The following is a 17,519-nucleotide window of genomic DNA, read 5'->3' on the forward strand; positions in this document are numbered from 1 at the left end:
AAAACTACTTATTTTCAGAAATTTCTCTTGCCATGTGAGTGACCCACATCCACCAAAGGGAAGGGGGGAAGAAGATAGAACTTAATCTGACAACTGCCATAAAAGACAGTGAAAAATGTTTCTATAAATACATTAGCCACAAAAGGAGGACTAAGGAAAATCTCCATCCTATATTGGACACGGAAGGAAACATAGTGACAAAGCATGAGGAAAAGGCTGAGGTACTTCATGCCTTCTTTGCCTCAGTCTTTGATAGTAAGACCAGTTGTTCTCAGGGTACCCAGCCACCTGAGCTGGAAGACACGGAGCAGAATGAAGCCCCCATAATCCAAGGGGAAATGGTTAGTGACCTGCTACACCACTTAGACACACACAAGTCTATGGGGCCAGATGGAATCCACCCAAGGGTGCTGAGGGAGCTGGCAGAAGCACTCACCATGACACTTTCCATCATTTATGAGCAGCCCTGGCTAACTGGTGAGGTCCCAGTTGACTGGAGGTTAGTAAATGTGACACCCATCTACAAAAAGGGCCGGAAGGAGAATCTGGGGAACTACAGAGCTATTAGTCTGACCGCAGTGCCAGGGAAGGTTATGGAGCAGATCATCTTGAGTGCCATCACATGCCACACACAGGACAACCAGGTAGGTGATCAGGCCCAGTCAGCATGCATTTATGAAAGGCAGGTCCTGCTTGACTATCCTGATCTCCTTCTATGACAGTGATCCGCCCAGTGGATGAGGGAAAGGCTGTGGATGTCGTCTACCTAGACTTTAGCAAAGCCTTTGACACCGTTTCCCACAGCATTCTCCTGGAGAACTGGCTACTCATGGCTTGGACAGGTGCACTCTTCGCTGGGTAAAGAACTGGCTGGATGGCCCAGCCCAAAGAGTGGCAGTGAATGGAGTTAAATCTAGCTGGCAGCCAGTCACAAGTGGTGTTCCACAGGGCTCAGCACTGGGGCCAGTTCTGTTCAAAATCTTTATCAATGATCTGGACAAGGAGATCAAGGGCACTCTCAGCAAGTTTGCAGACAACATTAAGTTGAGTGGGAGTGTCAATCTGCTCGAGGTAGGAAGGCTCTGCAGAAGGACCTGGGCAGGCTGGATCGATGGGCTGAGGCCAACAAGGCCAAGTGTTGGGTCCTGCACTTCGGTTGCAACAATCCCATGCAACGCTACAGACTTGGGGAGGGGTGGCTGGAAAGCTGCCTGGCAGAAAAGGACCTTGGGGTGCTGGTCGACAGCCAGCTGAACATGAGCCAGCAGTGTGCCCAGGTGGTCAAGAAGGCCAACAGCACCCTGGCTTGTATCAGGAATAGTGTGGCCAGCAGGAGTAGGGAGATGATCGTCCCCCTGTTCTCAGCACTGGTGAGGCCACAGCCCAAATACTGTGTGCAGTTTTGGGCCCCTCACTACAAAAAAGACATTGAGGTGCTGGAGCGTGTCCAGAGAAGGGCAACAAAGCTGGTGAGGGGTCTAGAGAACAAGTCCTATGAGGACTGGCTGAGGGAACTGGGTTTGTTTGGCCTGGAGAAAAGGAGGCTCAGGGGAGACCTTATTGCTCTCTACAACTACCTCAAAGGAGGTTGTAGGGAGGTGGGGGTCAGTGTCCAAGCAGCAATTAACAGAACAAGAGGAAATGGCCTCAGGTTGCATCAGGGAAGGTTTAGATTGGATATTAGGAAAAAATTATTCACTGAAAGGGTTGTCAAGCATTGGCAGAGGCTGCCCAGGGACGTGGTGGAGTCACCATCGCTGGAGGTATTTTAAAGTAGTGTAGATGTGGTGCTTAGGGACATGGTTTACTGGTCGACTTGGCAGTGTAAGGTTTACTGTTGAGGTCAGTGATCTTAAAGGTATTTTCCCACCTAAATGATTATATGATTCTGATCATTTTCAGTTTCACAACCTGGCCCTGTACCCCCAGGGTAGCTAACATTCTTTTTTTCCCTTTTTCCGTTTTTTAATGTTTCACTGCATGATACCACAATACCAAAACTGTCACAAAGTAACACAAGGAACAAGTAAAAGTCTAGTTTAAGCAGATTTATGCGAGTCGAACCAAATACCTAAACCTGAAGTGTAGCTAAGCCTGAGATGATTTACCTCTCTTCTTTTATGTAACCATACTGTTTTTCTCCTACTCAAAACATTTTTAATGCTGATGAATACTCTGCAGGGAAGGGAGGAACAGACAGCACTATGCCCACAGGGCCCAGGTTCAGAAGTTGCTTCTTATCTATAGCCATTCTCTTTTTTTTTTCCTGGTAAGAGTTTTAAATAACTCTAAGCAAGCATTTTATATAGATCATGCTGTCTGAGGCATTCATGAAAAATATGAAGACTTAAACAGTAAATCTACAAGCACGACAAGAAGGGAAAAAAGGCAGATAAAACATGTTGGCTCAGCATGATCTGAAATAGATTAGAGAAAGACAGACTGCCAATGCGCTTTGAATTCAATTCTCAGAACTTGTTACCTTCTTGCTGTTCTCTTCTAATCAATAAATTCAAGCAATTCCATTAGTCTGTTAATTCACTTAAACAATATTGAGCATTACTAACCACAATGAATGAGGCTAGTAATACAGCTCTGAATCAAAGAATGCAATACACGTGATAGCCCTTCGTCTGACTACATTTTTCACAGCTCTTTTTTTTTATTAGAGACTTCAGACTCTAAAATAAGTATGGAAGCTCAGATAAGGACAGCTATTTATTTAAACTCTTCCCTGTTTAAAAAAAATTAAGTTGTTTAAAGAAGCAAATCCTTTCTTAACAGTGTGATGTACTTTATTTTCTCAGTCAACTCTAAAATGAGCTGGCTGTTTGCACCACATCATCATACTCTTATAAGGCTGTAAATCCCACAAATGGCTGGCATAGAAGTGTACTGTGCCAGAATATGAACAGCCACTGCGAATTTGTACTGGCTTCTAATACGCATTATTTGATACACGCTTTGCTGGGTGAAGATCCTACAGAATCCATAAAACAACCAAAATTCTCTCCACTTTATTAGTGAAATTTCGAAAAAGCTAATCTCATGTTCACAAAGGTATGTTTTAGGACATTCGGAGTCAAATTCCTGCCAGGTTTATCAAATTCTTCCAAATAGACTGACTTGTTATTCTTAGTTTAAAAGTTGCATTTCAATATTTTTTGTGACAAAAATATTCAATATTTTCAGCATTACACTCTGTTTTATATCAATGTTATTACATAGAAGTCAAAACCAGTCCAAAGTCTAAGTAAAATGTATAGAAAACAACACTCTTATAGACTTTATAAACTGGAAAGAGGTAGCTGAGGTTCATCGTTTTTGCTAGATATACTTAGAATGGCAGATGTGACAGGTACCAGTAGACGAGACTTTATATGACAGCTAGTCACATTGTCATTGTTTCCGTTCTATTTTTATTCACAGATTACAGAAGAAATTAATGATCCAGACTGGCATTCTGTCAGTAGAAGTAAGTATGGTTTCAAATCTTTTGAATGTCAGTGTTGGAATTAACCAGCTTTACTGAGTGAGCAAGACTAAAAACTTTCAGAAGTCTTTGATACATAAATTTGAAAAATATTACTTACATAGAAAATTCCCCATTAAATACTTCCATATTGAATAAGACCTGATTAATACTCTGCAGAGTTCTTTGATGACGCTGGACCACTTTCTTTCATTTTATACACACAAACAAAAAAACTTCCTTAGTTGAAATTTTAATTTTGTTTCTTCTTCTATTACTTCTTTTTCTTCCCATTTTTAAAATTTATTTCAGCTCAGTCATTTAAATTTCTTCATTTGGTTCTATGACAATTATAGACCTCAGAGTTATGGACATAAAGGTCAATGAAATTTCTTGTCTCTTAAATGATTAATAACAGTTGTAACATTCACGCCTTTGTGAAGATGAGTATAATATGGTAGCAGTATTAAAATTTTAGAACAAGTTCAAAGAGCAACTGCTAATGACTTTTAAAGAGAGTTGATTTTCAAGCCATATGAACATGCAAACACTGAGAATATTAAAGTCGATACAGCAAAGACAAGGTTTCCTTTCTACACTACAGCCACTGTGTGACTAAAATGTCTTTTTGTTGGACTAAGTCCACACTGACAAAAAAACTGAATTCCTAAGGGAGTTTTAAAGTATAATCGTTAAAGTTAAGGATTTTGAAAAGAGCAAAGTTGAGACATTAAAATATTTAATTGCATTTAAATCTTTATCTTCTAAGTATCTAATACTTTATCTTCTAAGTCGATTTCCTTAGATGTCAACACAAAAATGCGCCATTACAGCTAATACCACTGTTGGCAAGTTCAACAGCCAGGGCATAGACTAAATAAATATGTAAAATGTACCACCTTTCTCTAAGGACAAGGATGAGTCTTTTTACATAGGCACTTTGGAGAGTGTTATGCCACACTAATTTATTCTAAGAGTTAATTGAAGAATTCAATGCTTCCTCCTATTAAGAAAATTAAATTGAAGTATTGAAGAAGAAGAAAACTTTATTGCACTCTTTGCAGTGTTGGAGTTTTTCCTGAATGATACTTTGCATTCTTTTATGATTTTCAGTCATTTTTTATTTTCATTTTCAAAAGGAAATCATGAAGTGAATTATATGGTTGTTTAGAAATATTGAAACTCTAGGAAAGAAAACTACCCAATTTTAGTTCCTTCATGTAAAATATACTGAATATGGTTTAGAAGGCTGAATCTAGGATTATGAAAATATGTATGTAAAAATGTAATAGGCTACCAATGAAAAATATCATAATTTAAGAAAACTTTCCACAAACAGTACAAAAGACATAGGCCACTCCTGTTACAGCTGACAAACTTCATACATACACGACAACACAGCAGCTTCTGCAAGTCAGTCTTAATTTAGCCTGTACTGCATCTCCAACAATTGTCAACATTGGATGTTTCAAACACAGCACTGAAACCCACACAACATTGTTTTATTGTGAAATATTATTCCTACTCCGATTGGGACCTAAATTTTGATTCCCCTGTCCCTACCAAACTGAACTTTCTACACAATGGTCCCCATTAAGTTAGTGTGTCCTGTTGTGGCATGAGGTATTATTAGAGGTGGCACTGATTATTCATATCTGCCCTGAAACATTAAGAAGTCAATAGAACTTTGAATTTTTATCAGTGTGTCACACATTACTGAAGATGTTACAAAAAAAAAAAAGGAAACAAAAATAGAACAATTCCTTGCTCTTCCCAGTGGAGACATACACCAGATTGAATAGACTAAGCAGCCAGAGAAGAAACTCAGTAAACACATAGTTGTGGTCAGACACATGAAGCTGGGATGATTAAAATCACACTGATCAAAAAAAGAAGGAAGCCTGTTCACATGAGGCACTATGGCTGACATTAAAAGAACTTGAGTTTATGTTGATAGGAAAGTATTTTCATTTGAACAACAGAAGTGTGGACATTTTACCTAAATCAGTAATAGTGGCACAACCACAGTTTAGTTTTATATGAGAATAGAAGAATGAGGCTATCCCTTCTGGATAAAAAGAGCCAGGTGGAAAAAATGACGCAAAACATAACACTATTATGATACACACTTCCGAAACACATTATTCCCTTGATTAAAAATATTAAGTGGCTTTTAGGGAAGATTTTCTACCGCACAATTTTTAAAGCTTTGCCAAGATGAGGAGTTTTAGTCTTCTGTCTGCAGTGTACAAATACATAGCTAGAGCTGAGGAGTTGCTGGAGGCACTTCTCACATATCTCCTTCTTCTCGTTTTAGCTGATCTCTCTCACAAACCAGCTTGAATACAGAGATAGAACTTTACCTACTCAGTTCTTTCCCTCCATAAATATCCACATAGAATTTCAGCTTTAAGATTATCTACAAATAAATTATTCCCTACTACTGCCACAAATATAAGTAAGGTTTCATGCATAAAAAGCTATACTAGTACTACAATTCAAGTAAGAAAATAGAAGTAATAAATAAAAGGAAGTTAAAATATGGTTGTACCAATAACCATCTGCTTCCCTGGATCAAATTTGTTGAGTTAGAAGTCTTATTTTTTTTTGTATGTTCTATAAATCTCATCTAGAATCTACGCTTTTACCAATTGCTCAGGTGTTATGTGCATGAGATCTGCAATTCCCATGTACCAAAAGAATTTTCAGTGCAGAAGGAACCATCAGAAGACACTTCTCTGGCTAAAGGGTATCTGAGTTAAGTCAAATTCTACTCACCACAGTTAAATGTTCCAGTAGGTATGCCACATCAACCATGTCTGCCAGAACTAGAAGCCTTGTGACAGCTGTAAGCAGAGATCGCGCTGCTTGGACAACAGCCTGCCTCTTAGGCAGATAGCAGGGATCACTGGTAAATGCCTCTGCCGATACCTTTAAGGCTTGGCCTGCAAAATGAAGACATAAATTCCCTTAGGCTATATCGCAACACCCAGGACAAAAAAATAGTTAAACTTCAATCAGTTATTTGGCAAGTCACAAGTATTGCCAATAAACTTGGCATCTCTTTGTTGCCCCAATGCCTTGAAATTAAGGTCAATTATTACAGATCATGCAGAATGTTCCACATTTTTAATGATGTTCCCTTTCTGTTCTCTGAATCATTAAATTCTAAAATCCTCCCCTTGGCAATCACACCATTACTCTTAACTGTACACAACAAAGCCAAGGGTGTTATGTGAAACTTTTCTAGTCACTGCTTTTTATACTACTATGTACTTTGCTGTCCTTGCTATTAAATAATTCCTGGTCATAGAAGGGAATAAAATATTGTTCTTCTCATTATAAATTTAAGTTAATAGAATGAAAATCTCAGAATCACAGAATCACAAAATGGTAGGGGTTGGAAGGGACCTCTGTGGGTCATCTAGTCCAACCCTCCTGCCGAAGCAGGGTCACCTACAGCAGGCTGCACAGGACCGCATCCAGGCAGGTCTTGAATATCTCTGGAGAAGGAGACTCCACAACTTCCCTGGGCAGCCTGTTCCAGTGCTTCATCACCCTCAGAGGGAAGAAGTTCTTCCTCATGTTCAGACGGAACTTCCTCTGCTTCAGTTTGTGCCCATTGCCCCTTGTCCTGTCGCTGGGCACTACTGAAAAGAGTCTGGCCCCATCCTCCTGACACCCACCCTGCAGATATTTGTAAGCATTTATAAGGTCCCCTCTCAGCCTTCTCTTCTTCAGGCTGAACAAGTCCAGCTCCCTCAGCCTCTCCTCATAGGAGAGATGCTCCAGTCCCCTCACCATCCTCGTAGCCCTCTGCTGGACTCTCTCCAGTAGCTCTTCATCTTTCTTGAACTGGGGAGCCCAGAACTGGACAGCGTACTCCAGATGTGGCCTCACTAGGGCAGTGTAGAAAGGAAGGAGAACCTCCCTCGACCTACTGGCCACACTCCTCTTAATGCACCCCAGGATGCCATTGGCCTTCTTGGCATCCAGGGCACACTGCTGGCTCATGGTTAACCTGTCGTCCACCAGGACACCCAGGTCCCTCTCCATAGAGCTGCTCTCCAGCAGGTCCTCCCCAAGCCTGCACTGATGCATGGGGTTGTTCCTCCCCAGGTGCAGGACCCTGCATTTGCCCTTGTTGAACCTCATCAGGTTCCTCTCTTCCCAGCTTTCCAGCCTGTCCAGGTCTCGATGAATGGCAGCACAGCCTTGTGGTGTATCTACCACACCTCCCTTTTTGGTGTCATCAGCAAACTTGCTGAGGGTACATTCTAACTCTTCATCCCAGTCGTTGATGAAGAAGTTAAAGATACATACGTATGTATCTTTACATATCTCATACACTAGAACATCTAACTCTGACATAGAATAGGTGGTATCTAGGCAATGGAGCCAGTAACTGTGCCAGTAGACAACAATATACTGCTTTCCAACATGAAGTTTCACAAATGAAATTTAACAATAAGAACAACAACAACAAACACCCAACTTCACTTTAAGCAGTCTGTCACCTAGACTTGCTCTGAGAAAAAAAATGCCATTACACTCATTTCTAAAAGCATTTCAAAGTCTGTTATCACCTGAGGAGCTTTGCTAGTGATGGAACAACCTTGAGTGAACTCACTCTACACAGAACAGCACTGGAAAACTCTTGTCACAAAAGCACCAACTGCTAAAATAAACATTTGACCCATTAAACTCTCCATAGCTTGGAAAACATAGATGGATCAAAAGTCACAAAAATTAATATTTTCAGCTGTGCTAAAATTAGGAAACATCATTAGTAAACACAGCCATTAGAAGCCAGCCCCCTGCTGACAAATGCCTTAAGCATGTCCTGGATTTTGGATGCAACAGGAAAGAAAAATATGGCATTTAAAAAATTTGATATTGCTCCAGAGTTAATTCCTCTGTTTATTATGCAACATTCTTTCTACTTATATCTGAATTATCTAAGTATTTGTATAAGAATGGGGTACATTTCTCCAAGCAGTCATGTGTATCACAGAGGTTTTCTAAACAGAGAGAGAGGGCAGGAACATGTCATTTTTGCTTCATTTTGTACTACAAATTCTGACCAAACATGAGGAAAGAATATAGACTACTAAAATAAAATTTTCAGTACCCTTGGCACTGTATAGCTTCACTGAAAGGCAAGAAGTCTGGACAGGCCTTATGCGGGAATGCTATTGGCATGTCCACTTCACAGTATCTGGTAGTAAAGTCAAAGCTAAAGTCACACAGAGTTTTGCTACCTGAACAAAGTACGTCTTTTTGTAAGCTTTGGAGTCCTCAAATCAAAAAATAGGCAAGGTTTGTACAAAATACATACAATCAGTAATTAATGCATATTCATAGAAATACATACAAACATAATGGATTTCCTGTAGCTGAAGAGATCTAGACTTTCACGTGCTCTCTCAAGCAGAACCGAGTAAGAACTATACAAGTGCACTGGTTTGCCAGACTAGTTCTATATGCGAATTCATTTCTCGAGATTCAGAGAAAAACAAGCTTTACTCCTCTTAGTGGAAACTGCATTTGAGAAAAATATTGAGCAAAGGGAATAAACCTAGGACTTACTACACAGTCCCCATAACAGCACTGGAGATAGGACTGGCCTGATTCTCAGAACACTGAATACTTTCAACATGCTGCAACTCATCAGTCTTCCAGGAACACCTATCTTTAATAGTGCTCTCTCGTATTCTCTTGGATTTGTTAAAGTCTTTGTGCAAATCATATATCTTAAGTACATGCTTAGCGAACTCCATAAATAAATAAAAATCACACTAATTTGAGATCTGGTTCTAGCACCTGCTACCTCACCAAAAAAGTGAAAGTAAAAAATACCAATTTCATGCAGGCAGGACAGCAAATTAAAACTTTTCTCTAGTAGTTGGTGAGATAATGCACCATAGCTGAGCACATCACAAGAAATAAAACTGCAGGAAATAAAAATCAAACATTAATCAGAACGACAGATTTTTAAGGTTGTTTTACTTCCCCATCTGCAATGGACAGAAACACCTCTCCAGATAAGTACTGTTCTCAGTACTAGAAGTTCCAAAGCTCTGATTTGAGCCCAGTAATCCTGAACGGGGGCAGGGAAATAAATTGAGAGAATAAATCCTGCTTACATATACACCTACCTTTAGATGTATTCTTGAAGGTGACCACTACTAATGTTAATAATTTATAGCAGTTTGGGAAGTTTTAGTAGGTGTGGCTCGCGGTAAGTGGTCAGTGCGATACAAGTGCAATACTCAACTCGCCTTTGTGCTTCGTCCTCTGTTGGGGTCAATGTAGCCTGAGAATCAGCATGACTAGGCTGCTTAAGCAAAACAGCATAACTGAACAGGCTGCTGGAACAGACAGCTAAGAATAGCCATTGAGAAAGTTCTGATAGTGCACATGGTGTGGGTTAGCAAAAAAAAGATGTGTTCAAGGACGTGGAGGCAGCCTGTTGCTATTGGCGTTAGTGCATAGTTACCAATCATAAGGGAATGTGGGGTGTGTAAACAGCGTGTGATTTATGTCTGTAGCCTATCCGAATAAGCGTAATTGCATGTACAGATATGGAAAATGTATATAGCCGCACAAGCGGGATAATAAAGGATCCGACTGTGCATCGTATCAATGTGTATGAAAGTCGTTCCCGTCCTTGCACGGATGCTGAAACTCGGCAGTCCTCATTAGCTGCCGGATGCTTCTGGTGCTGCGGAAGGAGCTCTTTGGAGCCACGGTGGTTCCTGGGTGGCCGAGGAGTGCAGCCTGTTCCCCCTTTCCCTCCTGATTCAGAGCCCTTCTGTTCAAGGCCCGCCTGGTATCTCGAAGTGAGTTTTTCTTTTAGGAAGGTTTGATCTTGGCTACTTCCAGCCATCCAGTATTGCGAGTTGAGACAGACAACCGTTGAGGTCTGTAGGTTATGCAAAGGGGTTGATTTTAGTGGATTTAATTCCTGACCCTCTTGTAACTTCTGAGGAGAGATGTTCTCTAGCAGTGTAATAGATTTGTGTTACTAACAGAAGTAATGCACGAGTTCTACAGGGCTGCCTGAGATGCTGCTTATAGAGAAAAATATGCTCCTTGTTAGTCTGTTTTACTTCATTTAATTCATTCTCATCGCAGAGTACGTGGCCGTTGTCTCCTCAGGCTGAGGAGTGTGAATTCAGCAAGCTGAGTCCCTGCTGTCACAGGACTGTGGGGTCGCAGTGTCAGCGAGTGCCACCTTACTTGTGGTACTGTGGAACTCTCACCTCCCTGGCGTGGGTTCTGCAAACAGCCCACATTAGAAGAACAGAGACTTTTAGAAGTTGGCTAAATCACTTTGTAATCCTCAGTATGAACCTGGAGTTCTTCTGCTCTGGGAATTAAGGCGTCTCTCTGCTTGTGTGGGCGCTGCCGTTCGGAGGTTACTTGCTGCCTCGCAGACTGCTGATCTTTTGCAGCGTCTGTGGGTGTTTTTCCTTTTACAACTGCTCCTTTGTATTGGTCCTGTTCGTGGAGTGACTGCAATGTGAAGAGATTGATTTCTCGAGGCTTGACAGTCGCCTCATTGCTCAAGAGGCTCAGTCGTGTCTGCTTATTCCTGGCTGTGAGCTGGTGGTGTGCCACACGCTGACATGGTTCTGGCCAAAACACTGCAGGCGGCTGCACCTCAGTGGATCCGAAGGGACCTGAGTGTGTAATAAATTCCGCCTGGTTTAGTGAGTGGTGTTGCAGATCAGCGTGCTGTTGTCACTGTTCACAAATGCTTTGAGGTGTGCTGCTCAGCTGTTGCTCATTGTTAGGAAACCTAGGGTTGGTAGCACCTGGAGAGGTCAGGCATTGAGTGAGTAGAAAACAGAGGGAAGTGCAGTTTGTGTAGTTTGCATTTTGGGGCTAAATTAGTCAAAGCCATGGTGCAGGACAGGGGATGACTTCAAGCTTGTAGAGAATCACTTGTGAAGGACTGGACGGTTGAATGTTGGTGGTTTTATTTTTAATTTTGGGGGGTTTTTTGCCACAGCTATTATTTTTTTGCTGGGAAAACGTTTGTGCTCTCTCTGTGGCCTTGTCAGACAGGAGTGAGTTGCTGTCGCTTTATTCAGGAGAAATAGGAAGAGTTGTATGGTAGTTCATCATTCATTTTTACAAGATGACAATCAGCTGTGTGGCTGCCTGTCTCTCTGGTGCAATAACCCTTTAACTTGAGTTATCCAAGGTCTGGTTTTGTTTCATCTTTGTAAACTTGTCGGGTCTGGTTTTTGGCTTGGCTTCTCTTCTGTTACAGCTTCTTCAGGTGGAGGCAGTGGCTCCTGCATGAGAGTTCCGAGGAGCTGCTGACACCATGATGTTTTAGCTCTGAGTAATCCCCGCTTCTGCTCAATGCCAGGTCCAGATGCCCCCATCTTTAATAATGCTGTGAGCATCAGGCTAAAGCTTTTGGTCTCTTCGGGTCTGCGGAGAGCGGGCTGGTGATTAGTAACTTACTCGGCTTCTGTTTAACTAGAGGTAGGCGAGTCCTGACTTAGAGCACTGGCGTCCCACTTTGTGACCCTCAGACTTCCATGAGCTGAGAGCAGCTTTTGAAGGCCAGAGGCAGCAGAATATCACTGACTGCTTTTCCTGCTGTAATGTGATCAGCATGTGGCTGATGCAGCAATTCAAGGCTGGCTTAAAAGGGAAAGGAAAAAAAAAAAAAGCAAGCCCTGCTAGGTTGGACACGTAAATCTTCTGTGGCAGGACGTCGGAGGGCTGGGTGCTGGGAGCATCCCAGCTGGTTTGTGCAGGTTGACGAGTCTGTGGGCTCTGCTAGGTACAGCTTTCTGGAAGGAAGTTTGGGTTTTCTGCAGTGGGGCAGCTCCAAAAACCTCTCTGCGAGATGTGCTCTGGCAGGCTGGCTCTGAGGCGCTGGGAGGAAGAGGCTGTGGCCGGCCTTCCGAGAGGCTTTGCAGATGACTTGGCTCTCTGCTCGTCATGTGATGGTCTTGGTAGTTCAAGTGTTGCAAGCGATGACAGGATGCCTTGGAAGCCTGTTTCTAAACTCCTTTAAGGCAGTGGCTCTAAATTGGGAGCAATGCAGGATCCTGCACCTGGGGAGGAACAACCCCATGCATCAGTACAGGTTTGGGGTGGACCTGCTGGAGAGCAGCTCTGTGGAGAGGGACCTGGGAGTGCTGGGGGACGACAAGGTGACCATGAGCCAGCAGCGTGCCCTGACTGCCAAGAAGGCCAATAGGATACTTGGGGTGCATTAAGAGGAGTGTGGCCAGTAGGTCGAGGGAGGTTCTCCTTCCTCTCTACCCTGCCCTAGTGAGGCCTCATCTGGAGTACCCTGTCCAGTTCTGGGCTCCCCACTTCAAGAAAGATGAGGAGCTACTGGAGAGAGTCCAGCGGAGGGTTCCGTCTGAACATGAGGAAGAACTTCTTCCCTCTGAGGGTGACAGAGCACTGGAACAGGCTGCCCAGGGAGGCTGTGGAGTCTCCTTCTCTGGAGATACGGAAGACTCGCCTGGACAAGGTCCTCTGCAGCCTGCTGTAGGTGACCCTGCTTCGGCAGGAAGGTTGGACTAGATGACCCACAGAGGTTCCTTCCAACCCCAACCATTCTGTGATTCTGTGTGATTCTGTACTAACTCTGGACATTCATTGTGCCTTATTAAGGACATGGGAAAAACAGTGCATACACACTACCAGAAAACTAAAATCCTTCTCCTTTCATTTCTCTTACGACTTCAAATAGAAAGAAAACTTCCCAAAATTTCTGAGAACAAGCAATGTCAATAAATAACCTGACAAACTGTGTCCATTTTATTTTCACAGTATTTAACTAGCATCTGTTGGTTCTGCCAATTATTGGTTTTGAATATCTTAAATCTGATGTGCTGTCTTTCAGGCTGTAAAAGTACAAGTTAACATCACATGTATTTTATGACTTTGGAATTTGTACACTGTAGTACTACTTCAGACCATTATAACTGTCAGATTCTTAAAAATATTTGCACAAAACCATGAAGCTGACACAGGCAATGTATTAATAATACAAGAAAGCATGAAACAATGGAAATTTTTTCTGCAATTAAGATGTCTGAGTGTAGAGCTGTCCATCTTCGTGGATTCATTTTAACAAATACTGACTAAAGCATCAGGAAGAAGCTGTTTCCCAAGACAATAAAATTAACATCATCACTGCTTGACTGGCCACCTGGTAACTTTCAAACTTTGTGACCAACTTCATTAAAATTTTTACACAGAGGAAGATACTCAAAGCTAGATAACTGCTTTTCCATGAAAACAAGAAATCGGGAAAGGAGACCTAGTTAAAGCCCTCACTGATGGCAAGCTGGGGCTGGCAGTAAAAGTTCACCCACTAGAAAGCTTCAAAGAATTTACAGAAGTGTTGAGATTCAAATTTGAAGGAAGACAGGCTCTCCTTTTTCCACTCTACAGACTGACTTTTTTTTTGACATAGAGAACATCCGCTCAAGAAAACATCAAGAAAACAGCACACAGTATTCTACTACCTGTTATTTATTAGCATTTACTTAGAAGGTAAGCAAACAGACCACATTCAGCACTAATTTTGCAGTGTCTTGTGCCATCCAAGCAAAGGCTAAATAGCTATTAACTTATTTTAACTCAACATTTTAAGCCAGATTTGAAAATAGATTTGTAGCCCAAGGTCTGTTAACCTTACATACTTCCCAGGATAAAAGGATAAGTAGCAATTTGGTGACCTTAGGGGCCCTTAAAACTTCTTAGGCACAGAATCTGCTGCAGTTAAGAAGAACTTCTGTTGAAAACTAGTTAAGCCTGGAGAAACTGAGAAGAGAGTTAATGAAGGGAAGGCAGTAAGAAAAGAAAATAGAACTGGTTACTTTGAGGGGAAAATTTGGAGGGGCCGGGTGTAAAAAGTGAGAGAATCAACCAACCAGAGGGAGATTATGCGGAAACCTCAGTCCTGTGGTTCAGCTGTCTGTGACCCAAGGCCTAGTTTGGTGTAGTACAACTGTGTGACTTTAGCTGAGAAAATTTTTGATGAGTTGCAAGGAAGTATGTTAGCTGACATCACACAAGATAAGTAAGTAGTAAGTAGCAGTAAGTAGCCCGAAGGCAATTAAAAAAGAATTCAAAGCCCTAGGATGATTAGTAAAGGAATCTGGAGCACAGGTTATCTTTTCATCGCTCCTTCCAGTGGTGGGCAGAGACATTGAGCGACATAGGCAGACTCAGTCTATTAACACATGGCTCCGTGACTGGTGTCACCGCCACAACTTTGGGTTCTTTGACCATGGGATGACATACACAGCACCAAGCTTGCTGGCATCAAATGGGGACCAGCTTTCTCAAAGGGGGAAGAGGATCTTTGCCCAAAAGCTTGCGGGGCTCATTGACAGGGCTTTAAACTAGAGGTGAAGGGGGAAGGGGAACCTATCAGGCTTGTCAGCGACAGGCTAGGGGAGGATACACAATGGTTAGAGGGATGGGGTGCTACTAGGAGCCCTCAACCCATTGCCCAGCAGCAGGTGAGGGACACTGCAGCAATGTGGAAGACTTGCCGAGGGGAGCTGGAGGCGCCTGAGGTATCAGGTGCCAACAAGAAAATACCCATGAAGCACCTCAAGGGAAAAAATAGGTGCTCTGCTATGAAGGTAACAAGGCCAACAGCTCAGATGAAATGCCTCTATACAAACGCACGCAGCATGGGAAACAAACAGGAGGAGTTGGAAGCAGTCGTGCTGCTGGAAAGCTACGACCTGATTGCCATCACGGAAACTTGGTGGGATGAATCCCACGACTGGAATGTGGCTCTTGATGGCTACAGGCTGTTCAGAGGGACAGGCGAGGAAGGAGGGGCGGGGGCGTTGCCCTTTACATCAAGAAAACATTACAGAGTGAAGAGCTGTCCCTGAAGAATAACCACGAGCAGGTTGAAAGCTTATGGGTAAGAATCAGAGAGAGAGGCAACAAAGGGAACCTAGTGGTTGGTGTCTACTACAGGCCGCCAGATCAAGAGAAGCTGATAGACGAAGCATTCTTCCTCCAACTCCAGGAGGCTTCACGCTCGCAGGCTCTCGTCCTACTGGGGGACTTCAACCACCCCGACATCTGCTGGAAAAGCAACATGGCAAGCTGTAGGCAATCCAGCAGGTTCCTAGAATGCATTGAAGACAACTTCTTAAGTCAGGTAATAAGTACCCCTATCCGAGGGGATGCGATACTAGACCTGGTGGTCACCAATGCAAGTGAGCTCATTGGGGATGTCAAGATCGGAGGTAGCCTGAGCTGCAGTGACCACGCGCTGGTGGAACTAACGCTACGGAGGGAAATGGGAGTAACGAAGAGTATAGTCAGGACCCTAAATTTTAGGAGGGCAAAATTCCAGCTCTTCAAGGAGATAGTCAGAAGAACTCCCTGGGAAATGGTCCTCAGAGACAGGGGGACAGAACAGAGCTGGCAGGTCTTTAAGGATGTATTCCACAGAGCGCAAGAGCTCTTGATCCCCAAGTGTAAGAAGTCGGGCAGAGAAGGGAAGAGACCGGCATGGCTGAGGCAAGAGATGCTGGTCAAACTAAGGAAGAAGAGGGAACTGCACAGGCAATGGAAGCAGGGACTGGCTTCCTGGGAAGAGTATAGGGAAGCTGCCCGGTTGTGTAGGGATGGGGTCAGGAAGGCCAAGGCACAGCTGGAGCTGAACTTGGCAAGGGATGTGACAAATAACAAGAAGGGCTTCTACAGGTATGTCAGCCGGAAAAAGATGGTCAAAGAAAGCGTACCCCCGCTCATGAGCGAGACCGGCAAACTGGCAACAGCAGATGAGGAGAAAGCTGAGGTACTCAACAACTTTTTTGCCTCAGTCTTCACTGGCAACCTCTCTCCTCACCCCTCCCGAGTCGATGGGTGGCATGAAGGAGACCAGGAGGGTAAAATCCCTCCAGCTGTAAGTGAAGACCAGGTTCGGGACCTCCTGCAAAACCTAAATGTACAGAAGTCCATGGGACCTGATGAGGTGCATCCCAGAGTCCTGAGGGAACTGGCTGACGTAGTTGCCAAGCCACTCTCCATGATATTTGAAAAGTCATGGCAGTCAGGGGAAGTTCCCAGTGACTGGAAAAAGGGAAACATTGTGCCCCTTTTCAAAAAGGGTAGAAAGGATGACCCTCAGAACTACCGACCTGTCAGCCTCACCTCTGTGCCTGGGAAGATCATGGAACAGATCCTCCTAGAAGATATGCTAAGGCACATGGAGGACAGGGAGGTGATTCGAGACAGCCAGCATGGCTTCACCAAGGGCAAGTCCTGCCTCACCAACCTAGTGGCTTTCCATGATGGTGTAACAACAAGGGTGGACAAGGGAAAACCTATGGACATCATCTATCTGGATTTTTGTAAAGCCTTTGACACAGTCCCCCACAACATCCTTCTCTCTAAATTGGAGAGCCATGGATTTGATGGGTGGACCGTTCGGTGGATAAGGAATTGGTTGGATGGTCACAGCCAAAGGGTAGTGGTCAACGGCTCAATGTCCAGATGGAGACCAGTGACGAGTGGAGTCCCTCAGGGGTCCGTACTGGGACCGGTGCTGTTCAGTATATTTATCAATGACATGGACAGCGACATCGAGAGTACCCTCAGCAAGTTTGCAGATGACACCAAGCTGAGTGGTACGGTCGAGACACCAGAAGGACAGGATGCCATCCAGAGGGACCTGGACAAGCTGGAGAGGTGCGCCTGTGTGAACCTCATGAGGTTCAACATGGCCAAGTGCAAGGTCCTACACCTGGGTCGGGGTAATCCCCGCTATCAATACAGGCTGGGAGATGAAAGGATCGAGAGCAGCTCTGCTGAGAGGGACTTGGGGGTACTGATAGATGAAAGGCTGGACATGAGCCGGCAATGTGCGCTGACAGCCCAGAGGGCCAACCGTGTCCTGGGCTGCGTCAGGAGAAGCGTGGCCAGCAGGGCGAGAGAGGTGATTCTGCCCCTCTACTCTGCTCTGGTGAGACCTCACCTGGAGTCCTGTGTTCATCTCTGGAGCCCTCAGCACAAGAAGGAC

The 17,519-nt window shown here is 43.7% G+C and overlaps 1 protein-coding gene across 1 annotated transcript in view; it reads right to left on the reverse strand.

Moving 5' to 3' along the window:
- Window positions 1-17,519, reverse strand: part of CTNNA3 (catenin alpha 3) — a 577,723-nt gene that overhangs the window by 530,940 nt on the left and 29,264 nt on the right. Inside the window, exon 4 of the mRNA XM_075423092.1 lies at window positions 6,251-6,417. Coding sequence (XP_075279207.1) covers window positions 6,251-6,417 — 167 coding nt within the window. The remainder of the gene's footprint in view (window positions 1-6,250; window positions 6,418-17,519) is intronic.

Source organism: Opisthocomus hoazin, chromosome 6, assembly GCF_030867145.1.
Source record: "Opisthocomus hoazin isolate bOpiHoa1 chromosome 6, bOpiHoa1.hap1, whole genome shotgun sequence".
NCBI lineage: Eukaryota > Metazoa > Chordata > Aves > Opisthocomiformes > Opisthocomidae > Opisthocomus > Opisthocomus hoazin.